Source organism: Phocoena phocoena, chromosome 10 (genome assembly GCF_963924675.1).
Source record: "Phocoena phocoena chromosome 10, mPhoPho1.1, whole genome shotgun sequence".
NCBI classification, from domain to species: domain Eukaryota; kingdom Metazoa; phylum Chordata; class Mammalia; order Artiodactyla; family Phocoenidae; genus Phocoena; species Phocoena phocoena.
Window position 1 is genome coordinate 33,977,077 of NC_089228.1, and position 18,579 is coordinate 33,995,655.

An 18,579-nucleotide genomic window follows, 5' to 3' on the forward strand; every position below is an offset into this window, starting at 1 on the left:
ACTGAATTGAATCTGTATTTTAGTATCTTACATTATGTAAAGAATTCCTAGCATTGGTGGAGCAAACGTGCACAATTTAGATGCCACGTGGCGATCCAGGTCTGTGGCATCTATTTGTAAAGACAAAAGCTTATTGATTGCTAAAGGATTAGAGCAGGGTTTCTCAACTTTAGCTCTATTGAAATGCTCGGCTAAATAATTCTTTGTTGTGTGGTCTGTCCCAGGATTTGGAGGATGTTTAACAGCACCCCTGGCCTCTACCCACTAGATGCCAGTAGCACCTCCTCTTGTCTCAAATTGTGACAACCAAAAAATGTTTCCAGATATTGCTGAATGTTCCCGAGTGGGCAAAGTTGCCCAGGATTTGTAATCACTGGATTAGGGGAAATGATGCCTGCAAAGTCCCCAGCAGGAATTACAGCTGCTACAAGCTGGATATATAAGACAAAGTCACATGAGTAGAAATACCCCCGACAGGCTCCCCAGCATATATGTGCCAATTAGCTCCCAAATTGCAGACACTGTAAATGGCCCTCAAGGGTCTGCTAAATTATTACGACCTCTAATACTGATAGTAATAAAACTGTGCTCTTCTGCCTATGATTTTAATATTTTACTAAACTATACAGTCTCTTATAACAAGAGAAGTATTATCCCCTGTAGTGCTGCACTGCTCATAATTTGAATAATAATGCTAATTTCCTTATTTTAAAACCACTTCAGACATTAAATAGTAGGTTTTACCACTGCCATTACTATCTTATTTTAGTGTCCTATGTCATCTTAATCTAATGAATGTATAGCATATGGAGTTGCCCTGTTGTTAATTTTAGGACAGATAAAGGTATCACACCATTATTCTTGTCATGTTGTGTTTTATTAATCTACCTTCAATAAATATTGCAATTGTTCTATATTTTTATGAATTTTCACATATATGAAAGCTTTCTACATTTTAGGAAGAATATTGCTAGATTGTTACACTATGATTAGCTCTAGGTGCCTTCTGAATCTGTTACCAATTATATTAAATGTCAAAGCTTATAATTTTAATAACTAATTGTGCCATATAACGCTATGTTAAACTGTATCACTTTAGAGTTTATCTTAATTATAAGCAGCAAACCAAACATTTTAATACAATGTTCTGTGATAGGATACCTTTGGATAGGATTGGCATCAATCATTAATACTGCAAATAGAAGTCTTCAAAAATTAGCATGGCAGGATAATAGAGAATATGGTATTACTCCTTGCTCTCTGCAGTAACGCAGATACCCCCACATGGCACTATACCACAGGGGTATGTATACACAGTCACCCCCTACGTTGGTAGCACAGCTCTTACTACTACTATCTCTTGCTTACTTGCTTAAATGTTTATTGAGGGTCTGCTCTGAGCTGGACACTCTACTCTTCTCTCCTTGGAGATGAGAATATAGCAGTGAGAAAATTAAAAAGCAGCAAACAAAATCCTTGCCTTCTTGGTGTTTATATTCACCTGGGGAGAGACAAACAATAAACAAATCCAATGGTGATAACTGCTATGGTGGAATATCAAGCAGAGAAGAGAGAAGGGTGGAGGGGTGTGGAAGTTACAACTGTAAACAAGGAGGTCAGTGTGGACTGTCAAAGAAGGAAGGACTTGAAGCAGGTAAGGGAGGAAGGCATGCAGATATCTGGGGGAAAGAGTATCTCACAAAGAAGGAATAGCAAGTGAAAAGGCCCTGATGCAGGTGCTCACTTAGCATGCTTGAGGGGCAGGAAGACCTTGTGGGTTGGAGGAATAGTAATTTAAAGAAGTATAACAATGTAGTATTGTTTATTCCTATAAATGCTGGAATCATTTTAGGATAAAGTAGTATTACATCAGTTTTTCTAAAATATCAACAGGATAATGTGGCTTTTTTAAAAAGAGTTTAAGTTGATTTTTCCACATGACTTTTAGATGTTTGTCCTCTAAAGAAAGGCATTCTCGTTTCTACCTAGGCATAGAAATTATTCCACTTGGAATGGTTATTTGGTCATCATGATCCAATGGACACTGTTTTCTTTGGTTCAGAAATTTAGAAATGCTTACAGGTCTGGGTAGTTTCATATTCTGTTATATATAAGACCAAATTTCATCTCTTGTTTATGGGGAAAGCCAGAAGCCATATTCTCAAGCAATAAGGTTGAGAGTCATTTGTAGTCATTGTTCTTTTCCTCCTTCAAGTCTTCTCAGAACGAATTCCTAGGATTTATGACTATTTCTGTTCCCAAATAGTTCAACACTTTAATATTATGGAAGCTTGTGTTCTCGTCCAAATTATGATTTCTACTGAAGTTTTGTTCAACAAAAGTCAGAGCTCTGTGTAATAAATTCTTCTGATGTAGATGATATTTTGATTTACTTCTGTAAATATTTTTATAACTGAGAGTGGAGCATCTAAACAGTTGTTAAATACTTGTCTAGAATCTGCTGTAGGGTAAAGTCTCTGCCAACAACCATCCTTTCTTGCTGTCTGGAATGGGTGACTTTTTCATGTACTTTCCATTCTGTATCCTCAGCAGTAAAATGATAATAAAACCCAAACCAGGAGATTATGATTTTAATATACTTTATTTAAAAAGTACACAGTTTTAAATTGGTTTCAACGGGTTTCAAGCAGAAGGGACGCTGCCCACTTGCAGTCCCGTTTCTGATGAAGGATAATAATTATGTAGCAAACTCACATTTGCATGACTGGCAAAGTAAAAAGATAACTTTTTTGTCAACATATCTCTAAGAGTTTATATCACGCACAGCTTAATATCATGAGATGCTGATGGTTGGACTACATTTCATGTCTCCTATGTCGCACCATATTTTGGCTCACAGTTTATCCATACTTTAGCATGCCAAGAGAACATCTCCATCAGTGTCACCTTGAGAAGAGCATCAAAAGCAGAGGGAGCAGGATAAGGACCATCTTGGCCTGGAGATTCGGCGCACCCCCACACTCCCTCGCATTCTCCTACAGGGAAAGGCAGGGTTGGTTAGAGCCGAGGTGGATCCCAAGATGCCTTAAACTTCCCAAGGTATGTGGAGTCCCCATATCCCTCCCTGCTCTCCAGTGTATGAACAAAATCATTTGGAACATAGAGAATGGCAGGAAATGGACTTGTCTACATTTCATCACGTTAGTAATGAGAATCTCTGATTTCACTTGTCAATGCATAAAGTATTCAAAATGACTCTTTGTATACTATTATGCAGAACATTCAAGAGGCAAAGGGCTGTTGGTAGAGAAGTCTCTTGTGATTATTTTATAAAAGCAAAATACTGACCTTCTTAGTAAAAGATCACATCTCAGGGGGCTGATCATTTCAGGTACTTGGCTATGGAAGGTTTTGTGTGTGCCTTCCTTTTAATTTGGGGGAAGGGAGGCTCTGTTTTACAAAACTCAAATAATATTATTTATTCCTTTCTGCACCATGATTTTCATCCACTAATTGATGGAAATTTCTCTATCTCCATTATTCTAGGTCTATTTTATTCAGTTCTTTTTTTTTCTTATTGATGGTCATTCATCTTCTCATCTGTTCTCTACTGCTACAAAGAGTGCTGAATATAGGTCCTTACCAAACAATGATACTTGCTCCTGCCCTGGCCTCAGGTAAAGATGCCCAGGAGTGACAGTGGAGAGCTAAAGGGTATTTTTGCTTTTGATGGCTATTGCTAGATATTTCATTGGTACCTGTATTTTCTGATCACCCAGTAAATTGTATCTTTCATGTCCTCGGTTTATTTTTATATGCAGTTGTTTGACTTATCAATTTAAAGAGCTCTTTATGCTTTGATTTATAAATATTTTTTCAAGTTCTATAAATTGGATACTGACTTAGTTATGCTTCTCCATCAAAAAGTTATAATTTTTATATAGTTAAATAAATCTGTTTTTCTTCTATAACTCTTTGGTCTTGGATAAGAAGGTCTCTCCAATCCCTAGAATTTCTTTTTTATTTATTTATTTTAAAAATTTTATTGAAGTATAATTGATTTACAAGGTTGTGTAAATTTCCGTTGTACAGAAAAATGATTCAGATACATATATATTATATATAATATATAGTATATATAATATATATATTATATATATAATATAATATATATTTTCCATTTTCTTTTCCTTTATGGTTCATCTCAGGATATTGAATATAGCTCCCTGTGCTATACAGTAGGACCTTGTTATTTATCCATTCTAGACGTAATAGTTTGCATCTGTTAATCCGAAACTCCCAATCCTTCCCCCACACCCTTAGCAACCACAAGTCTGTTCTCTATATCTGTGAGTCTGTTTCCGTTTCATAGATATGTTCATTTGTGTCATATTTTAGATTCCACTTATACTTGATAGATTCCACATATAAATGATATCATATGGTATTTGTCTTTCCGATTTACTTTGCTTAGTATGATAATCTCTGGGTTCATCCATGTTGCTGCAAATGGCATTATTTCATTCTTTTTTATGGCTGAGTAATATTCCATTATATATATACACCACATCGTCTTTATCCATTCATCTGCTGATGGACATTTAGGTTATTTCTATGTCTTGGCTATTGTAAATAGCGCTGCTATGAACATAGGGTTGCACGTATCTTTCTGAATTATAGTTTTACCTGGATATATGCCCAGGAGTGAGATTGCTGGATTATATGGCAACTCTATTTTTACTTTTATCAGGAACCTCCATACTGTTTCCCATAGTGGCTGCACCAATTTACATTCCCACCAACAGTGTAGGAGGGTTCCCTTTTCTCCACACCCCCTCCAGCATTTGTTATTCGTAGACTTTTTGTTGGTGGCCATTCTGACTGGTGTGAGGTGGTACCTCATTGTAGTTTTGATTTGCATTCCTCTAATAATTAGTGATGATGAGCATCTTTTCACGTGCCTATTGGCCCATCTGTATTTCTTCTTTGGAGAAATGTCTATTTAGGTTTTCTGCCCATTTTTCAATTGGGCTGTTTGATTTTTGTTATTGAGTTGTACGAGCTGTTTGTATATTTTGAAAATTAAGCCCTTTCAGTTGCATCATTTGCAAATATCTTCTCCCAACCTGTAGGATGCCCTTTTGTTTTGTTTATGGTTTCCTTTGCTGTATAAAAGCTTATAAGTTTGATTAGGTCCCATTTTTTTTCCAAACATCTTTATTGGCGTATAATTGCTTTACCATCGTGTATTAGTTTCTGCTGTATAACAAAGTGAATCAGCTCTATGTATACATGTATCCCCATATCCCCTCCCTCTTGTGTTCCCCTCCCACCCTCCTTATCCCACCCCTCTTGGTGGTCACAAAGCACCGAGCTTATCTCCTTGTGATATGTGGCTGCTTTCCACTAGTTATTTATTTTACATTTGGTAGTGTATATATGTCCATGCCACTCTCTCACTTCTTCCCAGCTTACCCTTCCCCCTCCCCGTGTCCTCAAGTCCATTCTCTATGTCTGAGTCTTTATTCCTGTCCTGCCCCTAGGTTCTTCAGAACCTTTTTTCTTTTTTTTTAGATTCCATATATATGTGTTAGCATACAGTATTTGTTCATCTTGCTTTATTTCTATTGCCTTGGGAGACTGACCTAAGAAAACACTGGTACAATTTATGTCAGAGAATGTCTTGCCTATATTCTCTTCTAGGAGTTTTATGGCGTCATATCGTGTATTTAAGTCTTTAAGGTATTCTGAATTTATTTTTGTGTATGGTGTGAGGGTGTGTTCTAACTTCATTGATTTGCATGTGACTGTCCAGCTTTCCCAACACCATTTGCTGAAGAGACTGTCTTTTCCCCATTGTATATTCTTGCCTCCTTTCTTGAAGATTAATTGACCATAGGTGTGTGGGTTTATTTCTCGGCTCTCTATTCTGTTCCACTGATCCATATGTCTTTTTCTGTGCCAGTACCATGCTGTTTTGATTACTGTAGCTTTGTAGTATTGTCTGAAGCCTGAGAGGGTTATGCCTCCTGCTTTGTTCTTTTTTCTCAGAATGGCTTTGGTGATTCTGGGTCTTTTATGTTTCCATATAAGTTTTAGGATTATTTGTTCTAGTTCTGTGAAAAATGTCATGGGTAATTTGATAGGAATCACATGAAATCTGTAGATTGCTTTGGGTAGTACGGCCATTTTAACAACTTTAATTCTTCCAATCCAAGAGCATGAATCCAATCCCTAGAATTTCTTATGAGACCATCATTTACCATGCAAGTCCATTCTATACTCTCCCCTTTGAATTGAACCTTTGTCATACATAAGAATTACTATTCTGTTCCACTGACCTCATCTCAGTGGGTCTAGAAACTTAAAGAAATAAAATACTGATTTTTTTTTTTAGTGTTTATCATGTATCTACTTACCAAAGCAAATTATCTTATTAACTTGAGAAGATTTTTACTCTAGTGACTTTAGTGCTATGTATGCAGTTCTGGTTTTAATTGAAGTGGTATTATTGCTTTTGGACTATTGTTCATATTTCTATTTTACATAGAGCTTTTATTAGAGGTGATCACTCAATTTTATCAAAGGCCTTTTCAACTTATGTTGTTATTGAACTCTCCCTCGAATATAGAAGGAAACACTCTCAATAAATTCCAAATTCTTTTTAGTACTATACTGACTTTAAAGTATTTTCTAGGACTTGGATAGTTTAAATAACATTAAAATTATTTGCTATTTACAGGTGAGATTAACACTCAGCTGGCTCTGGTGGCATTTTATAAAATGAATATCTTCCCAGTCTCCCTAGAGTAATTGGTCTAGGCAAGTTTTCTATTTTTCAAGGTGGGGGATGGACTTAATTTTTAAATTGTAGCTTTTCTTGCCATATTTAATTTTTTTTGCCTACAACATTGAAGGACATAATTCACCTACATCGGTGATAAGTTTACCTTTCTTAGTACTAGGTTTAATATTTCTCTGATCATCACTTTTGGTGTAAATGTAGTGCCTTTAGAGTTGTGACTTCGTGTGGTTAGGGGAGTTTAAAGGCTTATCATTCCACATTTATATATTGTGACTCTTGATCTGACATTAGTATTGCCACTTTTGCTTTACATGAATTTCTTATAAGTAAAAGGCTGTCTAAAAGTAAGCAGGAAAATATTTTTTTTTTTTTTTTAGTAAGCAGGAAAATAATTTTAACTACAATTTGAAAGAAGTAAAACAAGATGGTAAGAGCCACTTTATGTGTAATAGTGGAGTGGTAAAATTATAGCACATTTGTAATAGGGAAGATAGTAAAGAGGCTTTTAAAAAATATACATGGATATAATAAGATAAGACTATTAAGCACAGACTAAATAAGAAGGCATTGAGAGGCTGAAAGTAGAGTACCATTAGCCTTCCTGCATATTCTTTGGTTTGCCTGAAAGGGACTGCTTTCTCAAGAGTAAACTTTTGAGCTATAGTTCTTTGACTACTGTGAGATTCTCATGGCGAATCTGATGGGAAAAGAGTAGGAAGGGTTCTCAGATTACCTCAGGATGGAAGCCATGACAAGATTCCGGACGCCTTCTGATCTTCTGAGCCTTTAAACGTTCACACTTAAGGGATTCGTTATGTTGACTGTTGTTAAGGCATATTTCCAAGATGCTCCTTTTCCTCACTCTGAATTTCAGAGCTCAAAACTTGGCACTAAACTCCCTTAACAACTTCTCTCTCTCTAATAGTGGAACGGATATCATCTCCTCCTCTCTAAGATTTCTCCCCTAGGTTTCCTTACTGTTGATCCCCCTTACCCGCTTCATCAGTAGTGGCTGGACCTATACACAAAAGGATATACCTGATTTCAATGGGTGCCATGGTGATGGGGGCCACAGACTCACAGAGGCAGCTACTGTCCACCACCACCATGAACAGATTGCTGCTTGGGATCTGCTGGATGACAAAGGACCTGTTGGAACAAGAGGCAGAGAGACAATGAGTGGTCACTTACCATCCCTCAACTTAATAGCCATGACCTGGGGTGGGGGAACTACTGCAATATTCTGGAAAACAAGTTTCAGAGACTGCTTTACTAGTCAGGTTGCCTCCTTCCCCAAGGCTCTTCACTTTCAAATACGAAGTTTCACTAAGAAGACAGTACATCTATGTCCATATATAGCTCATAAAACTCACCTAGGAAAGACCGGACTTTTACGTGTATGAAACAGGAGAGTCAGAGTTGGCTAAATCACCTCAGTTTCCAAGGTCTAAGAGGTTAAGCTTTTCCAAGACTCATTTTCTTCTCCCAGGGCCTAAACATCACCCCAAGTTGCATCTGATGTTCTTTGAGGTATATTTTTCCTTCTCCCTCCAACAAGGATAGACTGAAGCCATGTCATATTAATGATAAAAGATGAAGTGAACTTCCTAGACCTTACCCTGAACCACTTTGCACAATGTCTGCCCATAATAGAGGTATTTTTTGGATGAAATTAATGCTAGTTGTTTAAGGAGATCCATCCTTTTCAGAGACCAAGTTAAGCTGGTACTAAGGCCATATGGCACTTCTGACATTCTGGGTTTATCTGTACAGCTAGTCCAACATAAGTAAGCCTAATGACACCTCTTTCTCACCTTACCCAATACAATGAAATGACAAAGTAATATCACCATAAAAATACTCCTTGAACCAGAAATACCGGTGACTCTTTGGAGGAACAAACTAGAGAACAAATCCCGTATTCTTCTAGAGCTGACAGATTAGCTTAATATTTAGCCCCAGGCCCAGAATCCCTGTCACATAAATTTTTCATGATATTTTACCAAATTCAGTTTAGTCAGATGAACTAGACTATAACATTAAAAAACGGTCAATTTCTCTGTAAGTTATCTTCATCTTTCTCTCAAAAAATTTGTTCTGTTCTCTAGAGTGTATCTAGTATAACAAGATATGACATGAATTTTTATGATCTTAGTATACAAACTGATAGAAATACCAAAATGGTGTGATGAATGCATGACTAGCTTAAAATATAGAGCAAAAACTCTTCAGATCTAAGCAATAACAGAATATAAGTTACTTTCAAACGCAGGGAAATGCAACACATTCCAAAGAGCAGAAAGCATCAATTACATGTTCTTCTTTTACATTCGGGTAAAATTAGAAATTAATAGCAAAAATATATAAGCAGTGGAAATTAAAGGTTAAAAACACATCCAATTAATCCTTGAGAATTTGAGAGCGGCCCAGGCTCAAATCTGTGCAGATTTGAGTCTGGGCTGCTTAAATATTTTTACTGGGAAAAAATTTTGCAAATAAATGAACTGTGTTTTTGAATCAAGAAACTGGAAAAATAAGAACATAAACCTGCACCTGTGCCCTATACTCATTCTCCCCTGTGGTACACTGTGCTGAGAATTGATGCCCCTCTCCGAAGCCCAGCCCTCAGGCTTCTGCAAGGATGTGACTGATGGAAGAGGAGAGAGGTGATCATTGTACAATTAGTTTCTCTTGTCTACTAGCCATTTTCTTCAGCTTACACAAAACTCTCCCTTAATTTTACCTTCACCTACCACTGTCCTCATTTATAGTACAACTTCCCCATCCTCATTTATAGTACAACTCCTAAAAAGAATTATACACAATCCCTCTCTCTCTCCTCTCTCTCTTTCTCTCACTCTACTTCCTCACTTCTCTCCTTTCACAAATCTACTCCAATACGGCTGTAGTCCTTACCACACCCTTGGATCGGTTCTTGTCAAGGACACCAATGACCTCACTGCCTTTCTTCTCAATCTCCTTTGCCTCCACTTCCTCCTTCCCTGTTCACTGTCTGTCCCTCACAACAAACTGTGGTTTCCATGGGAGGAAGGCCACATGCGTCTGCCCCTGGTTATCTTTTATCCCCAGCAGCCAGAGTTATGCCTGGGACAGAGCAGATGCTCAGTAAACATTCACTGAATCAATGACAGAATGAACTTATAAAGATAAAAGCAGAAGAATAAGATGCAGATGAAAACGTGAAGATAACTAAAAGAATCAAACTCTGGCTTAAAAGAACAAGGACATAAGTCCACTTATGGCACTCCTGATCAAGAAAAAGAAGTCACAAAATTACATTAAAACCCAAAATATACAGAGGCATTTTAAACATTTTAAATGAGTATTATGTATATCATTACAAACAATTTGAAAACTTAGATCAAACACACTTTGGGGGATAAAGTATAAATTATCAACATTTGGCCAAGCTATAAAAAACACCAGCAAACCAACTGCATGAAAAAAACCTGAAATGCACATTGAGAATCTAACCCCAAGTGAATACTACCAAGTCACCCAAAGAACAGATATCACTGTGTTCATAGAAAATCCGTGTGAACCCACTGACCAACTGTTAGAACCAAGAAACGAACTAAGCAAGCTGCCCAGTTACATAATCAGCATGTAAAACCACAGCCTTCCCTGACACTGGCAATAACCAATGAAAAAATATTTATGAAATAAAGAACCATTGATATTGTCAATAATTACTATGAAATGCCCAAGGATAAACCTAGTAAAAGATGTTTCTTTATGAAGAAAATAATCAAAATTTACTGAACATAAAAGAAAAAAAAAACCCTAAGAAATCCACAGTGGTTGTGGAAGGAAACAGTTATATATTAAAGGTGTCATTTCTCCTTCAATTAACCTTTTAATTCAAAGTAATCTCAATAAAAATCCCAACAGGAATTTTGATGGAATTTGAGGTGATGATCCTAAGATTCATTCATAAGATTAAATATAAAGAACAGTCTGGACAATTGTATAAAATGGAATTTTATAAAAAAAAAAAAGAGAGAGAGAGAGAGAGAAGGGAAGATGCTTGCCCCTAATCAGTATCAAAACCCATGAGATAATTTACAGAAAAGGAAACACAGATAGACAACTGATATGTAAAAGGGGTTCAATCTCACTACAAATCAGGTAAATATAAATTAAAATGAAATTAAAATAATGAAATGCATTTTTCACCAGCAGAATGGCAAAATTTTGTCTATGGTAGTATCAAATGATGGAGAGTCTGAAGAAGTGAATATTATTCTACACTGCTGGTAGGACAGTGAATTTTACAGCCCCTATGAGAAAAATTCGTTATTGTTACAGTGAAAAATCATTTAGATCCTATTTTTCCAGTTGTTTTACTTCTCAGTAAGAGGAACTATTGTTCAAGAACCCAAGAAGACATACATAAAGATGTTCTTGGTAACATTGTTCATTGAGAGGAGGAAAAAACAAAACCCACCTGAAAGTTCATCAACAGAGGAATGATTAAATAAGCAACAGTGTGTCTGTTCTGTGGTCTACTTGGCACCAGATGAAAGGGTAAAAGGTGTCAATTTACCATCATGAAAGATTACCCAAAACATAATAAGTGGGAAAATAACGTTGCAAAACTATACATAAAGTATAAATGTTTAAGAATATTTAGAAATACTCATCTAAGAGTATTTGATTCTGCTACAGAGAATAAGAAAAATAAATGGGATGGATAAGACTTATCAGATATGTTAGAAGTAGATAGTATCAGTAAGTGATCCATGACTCATGCTAACATAGAAGGAATAAATGAACAAGTGGAGCACATGTGGGTAGAACACAAAAAAGGACAAAACATATGAAGTGTCTTCCTAGTGATAAAAAGGAATGAAAGGACCAAGTGAAATTAACTATTTATAAGGCACAGATCATGTCATCTCCAGATTGACAGCTGTCACCTATATCCTCCTTAAGTCAACCCACTGGCAACTCCCATGCTCTGCCTGAGACATGCAGATAAAAGTCATGGCTGTTCAACAGATTAGAGGCAATTTGCAAACTTGACCTTCCATCTCTCCAACAAAGGGAGCACGTATTGGCTCCAGGCACCTTCTGTCTACTGAGCCCCCACCCCTACCCTCAAGTCTGGTCCTCCTACCACATCATCAGTGAGAGAGAGAGCAAGGGAGGAGGGGATGGAGGGGAGGGAACAGGATGGCAGTGGTGGACAAGAGGAGAAGACTGGGAATAATTGTCCGGGGAGACTTAAACTTAATCTGTAACATTGGAGTTCTTTACAAGGCGAATGTGTACGTGTATTCTTAAAACATTTATAAAATGGAATGTTATGCTAGGGGCAAAGAGTATTGATTTTCTCATTTCACAAAAGAGAAAACTGGGACTCAGAGAACATACAGACAATAAGACATAATTGTGCCCATATTAGAGATTGTGAAACAAGAGATTAACTGATCTCCTAGAGTAACAGGGGCAGAGCTGCAAGCCTCTGGAGCCCAGGCCTGTTACGGGGCTGCTACCATAGGCAGCCGACTTTCTGTCTTGTACTGGAGTTATTAGTGCTCAAGCTCCTCGAGGGCAGACCCAGTGATCACCTGATATGAATGGTTAATGACAACCAGTGCAAGATATTATTCGTTTTAACACATTTACCCTCCAAGGTGAAGGCTCCCCAAGTGTTCTCATGAAGTCCCACAGCAAACTCCCCCCCTTTTACCCCCAGTCCTAGGAGATGGAAATCTCTGCAGGCAGCTATTACGACAGTGGAGGAAAACACCCCCTACCAAGGATTTGCCAGCGGAAAGATTAACTGCTTTTCCATATTTTAAAGACTTACTGTCTGCTTATTAACATGTTTTTTTGGAGGGGTCTGGCCAATGTTAGCTGTACATTTATGTGCACAATGTGTATTTATGGCCCAGGGTGTAGGGTTGAACTTCATAAAACACACCTCCATCCAGCTGGGCCCAGCAGCCAGACTGACATCGCTGTGTAGAGGGACCGTGGCCTGTGGGGTTGGCCTGGGGGCCAAACAAGGTGGAAGGGAAATGCCTCAACAGAGAATCACAGCAGCCATTTCTAAGCAGGGATAGGTCAAAATGTATGAAATAAATTAGGTCCTCAAGGGAAACAGAATAGGGAAGAGGGAAGCAATTTTGATCTGTCCATTGCTGGAACTGAAATAACCCAGTCCTCCCTTTTCCATTCACAACAGACTGAGAAAGAACTAGAGGAAAAAAGATGATGCAATTTCAAGACAGCCTCCCTTGACAAGAGGGACTATCTGCTGAGGGGGCTTTGCTACCCAGATGAGGAAGGCGGCCACACTGCTCCCCTAATGCTGCCTGGACAAGTGTGTGTGGTGGGGGGAACCCATGGCTAAGATTCCCAGAGGACCCCAGGGTGAACATTTGGAGAACTTGGTTGCTTGCTTTTCATTAATTGGGTACAAAACCATGGCTCAAAAAATAATCGGGCAGGACAGAATCTTAAAACATTTTAAAGTCTTTCACTTTTTATATATTTTCAACCTTTATATATTTTCAACCTTTACAAATTGTCCATATTTTTTCTAAAGATAAAATAAAAGACAATGAGTAAATCACAGGGAATCAATTTGAATCTGGCACTGACTGTGTTCTAGGTTGTACTACTCTCCAGGTGGACTGGGTACGTGGATCTCCAAAGACTCTATTCTCTTTGGAGGTGGGGAGACGCCTGTATTCCCCCAGTGTGCCCCCAAATGCCCTACAGTGACCCAGGCCCATAAGTTGTGGAAAGCAAGCATTTGGTGATGGACTGCTTAAATTTAAACTGGAAATTAAATATTGAGGCCATGTTCTAATCCATAGTTGTGGTAGTACCCTGTGGCATGGGGGAGGTAAAAGGGCAACACTCACCGACTCATGGCTCAGTTCAAACAAGGTGAAAGAATGAACAGCAGGGCCTCCCCTGCTCACCCCCAAAAGTGTCAGGTCCAGGACATTTCACAGGTGAATCATGTTAGCATGTCAAGGCACATGTAGTTCTAAAACATTTAAGCTGCTTCAGAGCACAGGGAAAGAAGGAAATACTTCAGATTTCTTTTACCAAGGACCTTGATATAAAACCTGACCAAGATTATACAAAAAGAGAGAAAGACAGAAAGAGAGAAAGAGAGAGAGAGAGAAAAGACAGAAAGAGAGAAAGAGAGAGAGAGAGAGAGAGAGAGAGAGAGAGAGAGAGAGGGAGGGAGGGAGGGAGGAAGGGAAGGAGGGTGGAAAGAAGAGCTACGGAATAATCTCTTTTTGTGAATATTGATGCAAAGATCTTAAATGAAATGCAGCAAACAGACTTCAGTAGGACATTGAAATACAGCATGCAGCGGTGAGGATTAACCTAGGAATGCAAATGAACAAGCTTATTGAGTTGTCTCAGCTTAATAATAAAGATAGAAACATGAAACAATTTTTTTTTTTTGGCCGTGTGGAGCAGCTTGTGGGATCCTAGTTCCCTGACCAGGGATGGAACCCGGGCCCTCGGCAGGGGAAGCACAGAGTCCTAACCACTGGACCACCAGGGAATTCCCGAAACAATTTTTTTTAAGTCTCTATTTTCAACCCTACTGTATTGAATTCCTGCTTTCTCATCTCTATATGATATCTTGTATAGATTCCCTAACTTTCTGAAAACTTGAGGTTAATAAAATTAGTCCAATCTAGTTTAATACTTTAATTTCATATCTAGTTTGAAGCTCTACACTATCATTCCTTCAAGCTTCTATTTTCTAGCTTCTTCAGTCATTTGGGGTGGGGAAAATGGAGCAGCAAAGAGGCAAGCATTTCCTACTCACCAGGCCATGGTGCAATCTCTCACCACAGCTTGTAACAGCTTGGCCTTTGGTGTCCTCTGTGTGGATCCAGCACCCAAATGTGGCTTTTTTGTGAGGTTACCGTGGATTCTCCTGAGAACCGAGAGCCCCTCAACGTGGCCCCAGCGTGACCACCCACACAGCTCTTGTCATCAGCATCATGCCCACAGCCTCTTGCCCTTAGTGTGGACCTCTCCTGGAGAGCAACGCTCTTGTTGAGTTTCAGCAAGATGACAGCAATCTTCCATATTGTCTATCTGGCCCCTGGGAAACAGGCATCTTTGCCGGCCCAGCCATAGGCCACCTCAGGGCTGCTCCTTCTCCAAGCCTAGCCCTCTCCCTCTAGATCTCTTTCCCCTGCTTGGATAGGACACGTCAGCACACCTGCCACCCAGCAGACATTTGGCCAGCGCTGGACCTCCCTTCTTTCAGATACCCCCAAAATATATTAGAGTCTTGGAGAATTCCCCACCACCCATCTGGATCTCAGCAGGAAAAAGTACCCCCTGGAGGAAAACGCCTCTTTCCATGAACCCTGATCTCTTCCTTGTTAGGCCCCTCATCAGTCTTCTTGTGGTAGATTAAAGGTGGACCAGTTGTCAACCCTCAAATAAACTTGAAGGTGGGGGTCGGGAGGAGAGTTTCCAATTCTAAATCAGTGCCAGCTAAATGGCTGTTCTCTTTAGAACCTGTGGTGCTCAGGTCCTCAGTCTGGGGCTACAAGGAAAGCCTCACTTGACAACCTGTTGGCATTCTTCCAGTAAATCTATCAGTGTAAGAGACCCTATCCAGAGTTGGAAAAGAGCCAGTGCTGTGGGATCTGTCCAATAGGTGCCTACAAGACATTTGACAAAAATCCCATCCCTGAAAACAAGTGATCAAATTACAATTGGAAAACTTAGGCATTAGGGAGTTGAGCCCTAGAAACCATCATCATGGCTCCCACCAGGTATTCCTCTGATAGCATGCCAGGAACCAGACTGGTACAGGCCTTTCCTGCTCCATTTCACTAGAGTAGGAAATGTGTTGTGTTTTCACAGTTAAGAGCTGAGATTAAATGAGATGAGCATATTGTCTTTGTTATACTTATTTATTCAAAAATGTATATACAATGGACACATTATGACATTCCACTTGTGACTTGCTGATGGAAAGTGCACACAAAGAGCCCAAGTGATGCTTTGTCTGCAGGGTGCAGTGTCCCACGGTGGTATTTATTATACTGCAGACAGAATGAGTCCAAAAGACCCATAATAATGACTTTCACTCATCCTCAGCCCCACCAAGGATTTGTTGAGATTTATGGTGCCAGCCCAGAGCTTAAAAACCACTTGGGAAGGAAGTTCTTTGGCATTATCAGCCCAAGGCAGGTGGCAAGGAAAGCTATTTTGTGTTTGAAATATGGGGGAAAGAGCCCCATAGAATGAAATGCAAAAAGGACCTAATTATCTTTTCTCATCTCAGAAGAAGAAAATCTCAAAAGAGCTGACAACAAAAGATATTTTTAAAACTTGGCTGTTACTTTAGCTTTTCAGTCTTTTATTTATTCATTTGTTTTTTGGTACTAGAGTCTTCAGTAAATCCTCTTAATTATGACATGAACCATTTTCTTCTAATCCCTTAAGAAGAGTAAGGAATTTGTTAAATATTTTCACTGGAACTATTAGTGTCTTTTCTTATAAATAATGAGAATAATAGCTAACATTTATGGAGTATTTACCTAGGGCCAAGCACTTTTCTAAGCACTTCCCCCTTTAATCTTCACACCAACTCAAAGAATTATCATCTTCATTTTAAGGATGAAAATATATATGCTTTGATAAGTTAAACAACTTTTCCAAATCCTAAAACCCACTGAATATCAAAGTAAAAAACTCTATAAAACCAAACCTATTTGACTCTAAGTCTTTATTTTAATGATTACACTTTAATCACCATCATCACAGTCATCACCATCTACCACTTACTGAGCCCTTACCATAGCAGTCATTGTGTGAAGGTCTTTTATCTAAAACTGGTTTATTTCACAACAACTCTAGGAGGCAGGTCATATTATTCCCAAGTTATAGAAAAAGCACCTGAGATTTAGAGAATGTAAGTAATTTGGTCCCATCTTGGTTTAAGATAGCACAGGTAATAGGTATCAGAGCCAAGTTCTGGATTTAAGCTGTCAGACTTTACTCCTTCCATCTTACCCCATAAAAATCAAAATATCAGATGGAAAAGTGTTTGGGGCAAATTTCACTGATAAACTGACACCAGAGAACCTGTCTCTCGATTGGAGGGTTCAAATTGACATTACTTTGGATTCACAGTTATAATCTCCCACTTTCTAGCTTTACAATGTCTTCTACAATCTCCAAGTGAATTGTTGGCTTCATTTAGCAAAACAGAACAACATCATAATGAACCATCGGGAGGTCTAAACAGACTCAAAACTAAAAAGGATTCACTGGGGAGCTGAACATCTAATTTTAACTGGAAAAGTCACATTCTACTATCAATAATTTCTTTCTAAAAGGCTGGACATCTTGCATTATATGAAAAAGGCATTTTGTCTACCACACTTTGTTAAGAGCAAAAAACCAATTAGACTAAGTATAAGTTTTGCATAGAAAAAAAAGCCTAGAAGGAAATATAGCACCATTTAAATACTTTTAGTTATCCACAGTTTATAGATGAAGAAACTAGGTAACTTGCCTGAAGTTACTGAGCTAATAAGACATGGAGCTGGGATTTAGATCCAGACTACTTGGCTTTAGAGTGTAAGCATGTAATTTCTCTGCCTCAGTTCTGAGTGGTGAGATGGCATGTGATTTTTACTTTATTCTTATATATTTCTCTACTGTTCAGTCTTCTACAATGAGTAGAAATTACATTTAATAGGAACCAGAACCATGGAAAAATAGCTTTCTATTTTTTAGACTATAGACATACATATGTAGAAAACTAAATCTCAGTGATCGGCACTTGCTTTACAATCTCAGTTGCTTAAAACTAAAATCACGTGAAATTCCTCCAAGATCATTAATTGAAAGAAAAAGGAAGTACCTCCTTAGTGGTTTTGCTGCCCTCTTCCATGTGACTAATTTGACTATATATCCTTGGGGTTAAGTCCCCATCAGGAGCCCTCTCTGAGTTCCTCTATAATATCATCTTTAACTCTGCCTGATCTACAGTTGAAACTCAATATATTTTCACCAAATGAAATAAAGGCTGAACCCATGCTTTGTTACTTTGATGCTTTCTGAATAATATATCTTGTAGCTTTGAATCAATCTCCTAGGGAGAGAGTCAGACAAATCATGTAGTTTGGTATATTTTGAGATCTGACTTCTTAAACCAATGTTGCTAATAATTCCCACCACTATTAAATAGTTTCTTATCACAAAACAGCATAGTTACTTGTTTTGAAGGCTGTTAAGTACTGAGGTAAAGACCCAGAGCCATAGGGAAATTTCAAGAGAGACAGATGCATTCCAGAAACATTATATCTAAGGCAATGTTGTAGGTTTGAGAGATGAGTGTTCACACAGATTTTTGTGACTATTGGTGATATACTCCAACACAGAATAAAAAAAGTGTCCCAGAACAAAAATGAAAACTATTCTCCCATATCCACATAGACAATATCAATGTGGAGTAGATATGAGGAATAAAATGAAGGAGGTGGAATAGCAGGGGATACTGGAAAGTTGACTGGTTCAAAAGTCAGTGGAGTTGAATCAAGCTCCCAGTGTGAAATTAATAGGCAAACCACCTTGGGAATTATCCCATTCCCTCTCTCAGCCTTAGTTTTCCTACCTCAAAAGTGATTTCTAAGATACCTCCCCAATCTAACATCATAAAGTACTTGGCTTTCACATCATCGTTTCCTCCTGGCACAAAACTCTAGGTTGATATAACAGACTTTGATTAGTTGTCCCAATCATCTTCTCTTTTGTTTAGCTCCCTCCACTGTCAA

General features: G+C 38.3%; 1 protein-coding gene across 1 annotated transcript in view; it reads right to left on the reverse strand.

Annotated features, from left to right (window-relative positions):
* Positions 1 to 2,586: 2,586 nt before the first annotated feature.
* Positions 2,587 to 18,579, reverse strand: part of CACNA2D3 (calcium voltage-gated channel auxiliary subunit alpha2delta 3) — a 787,108-nt gene continuing 771,115 nt past the window's right edge. Inside the window, exons 36-38 of the mRNA XM_065884772.1 lie at positions 7,803 to 7,915; positions 7,500 to 7,582; positions 2,587 to 2,996 (exon numbers count right to left, since the gene is read on the reverse strand). Coding sequence (XP_065740844.1) covers positions 2,904 to 2,996; positions 7,500 to 7,582; positions 7,803 to 7,915 — 289 coding nt within the window. The 3' untranslated portion in view covers positions 2,587 to 2,903. The remainder of the gene's footprint in view (positions 2,997 to 7,499; positions 7,583 to 7,802; positions 7,916 to 18,579) is intronic.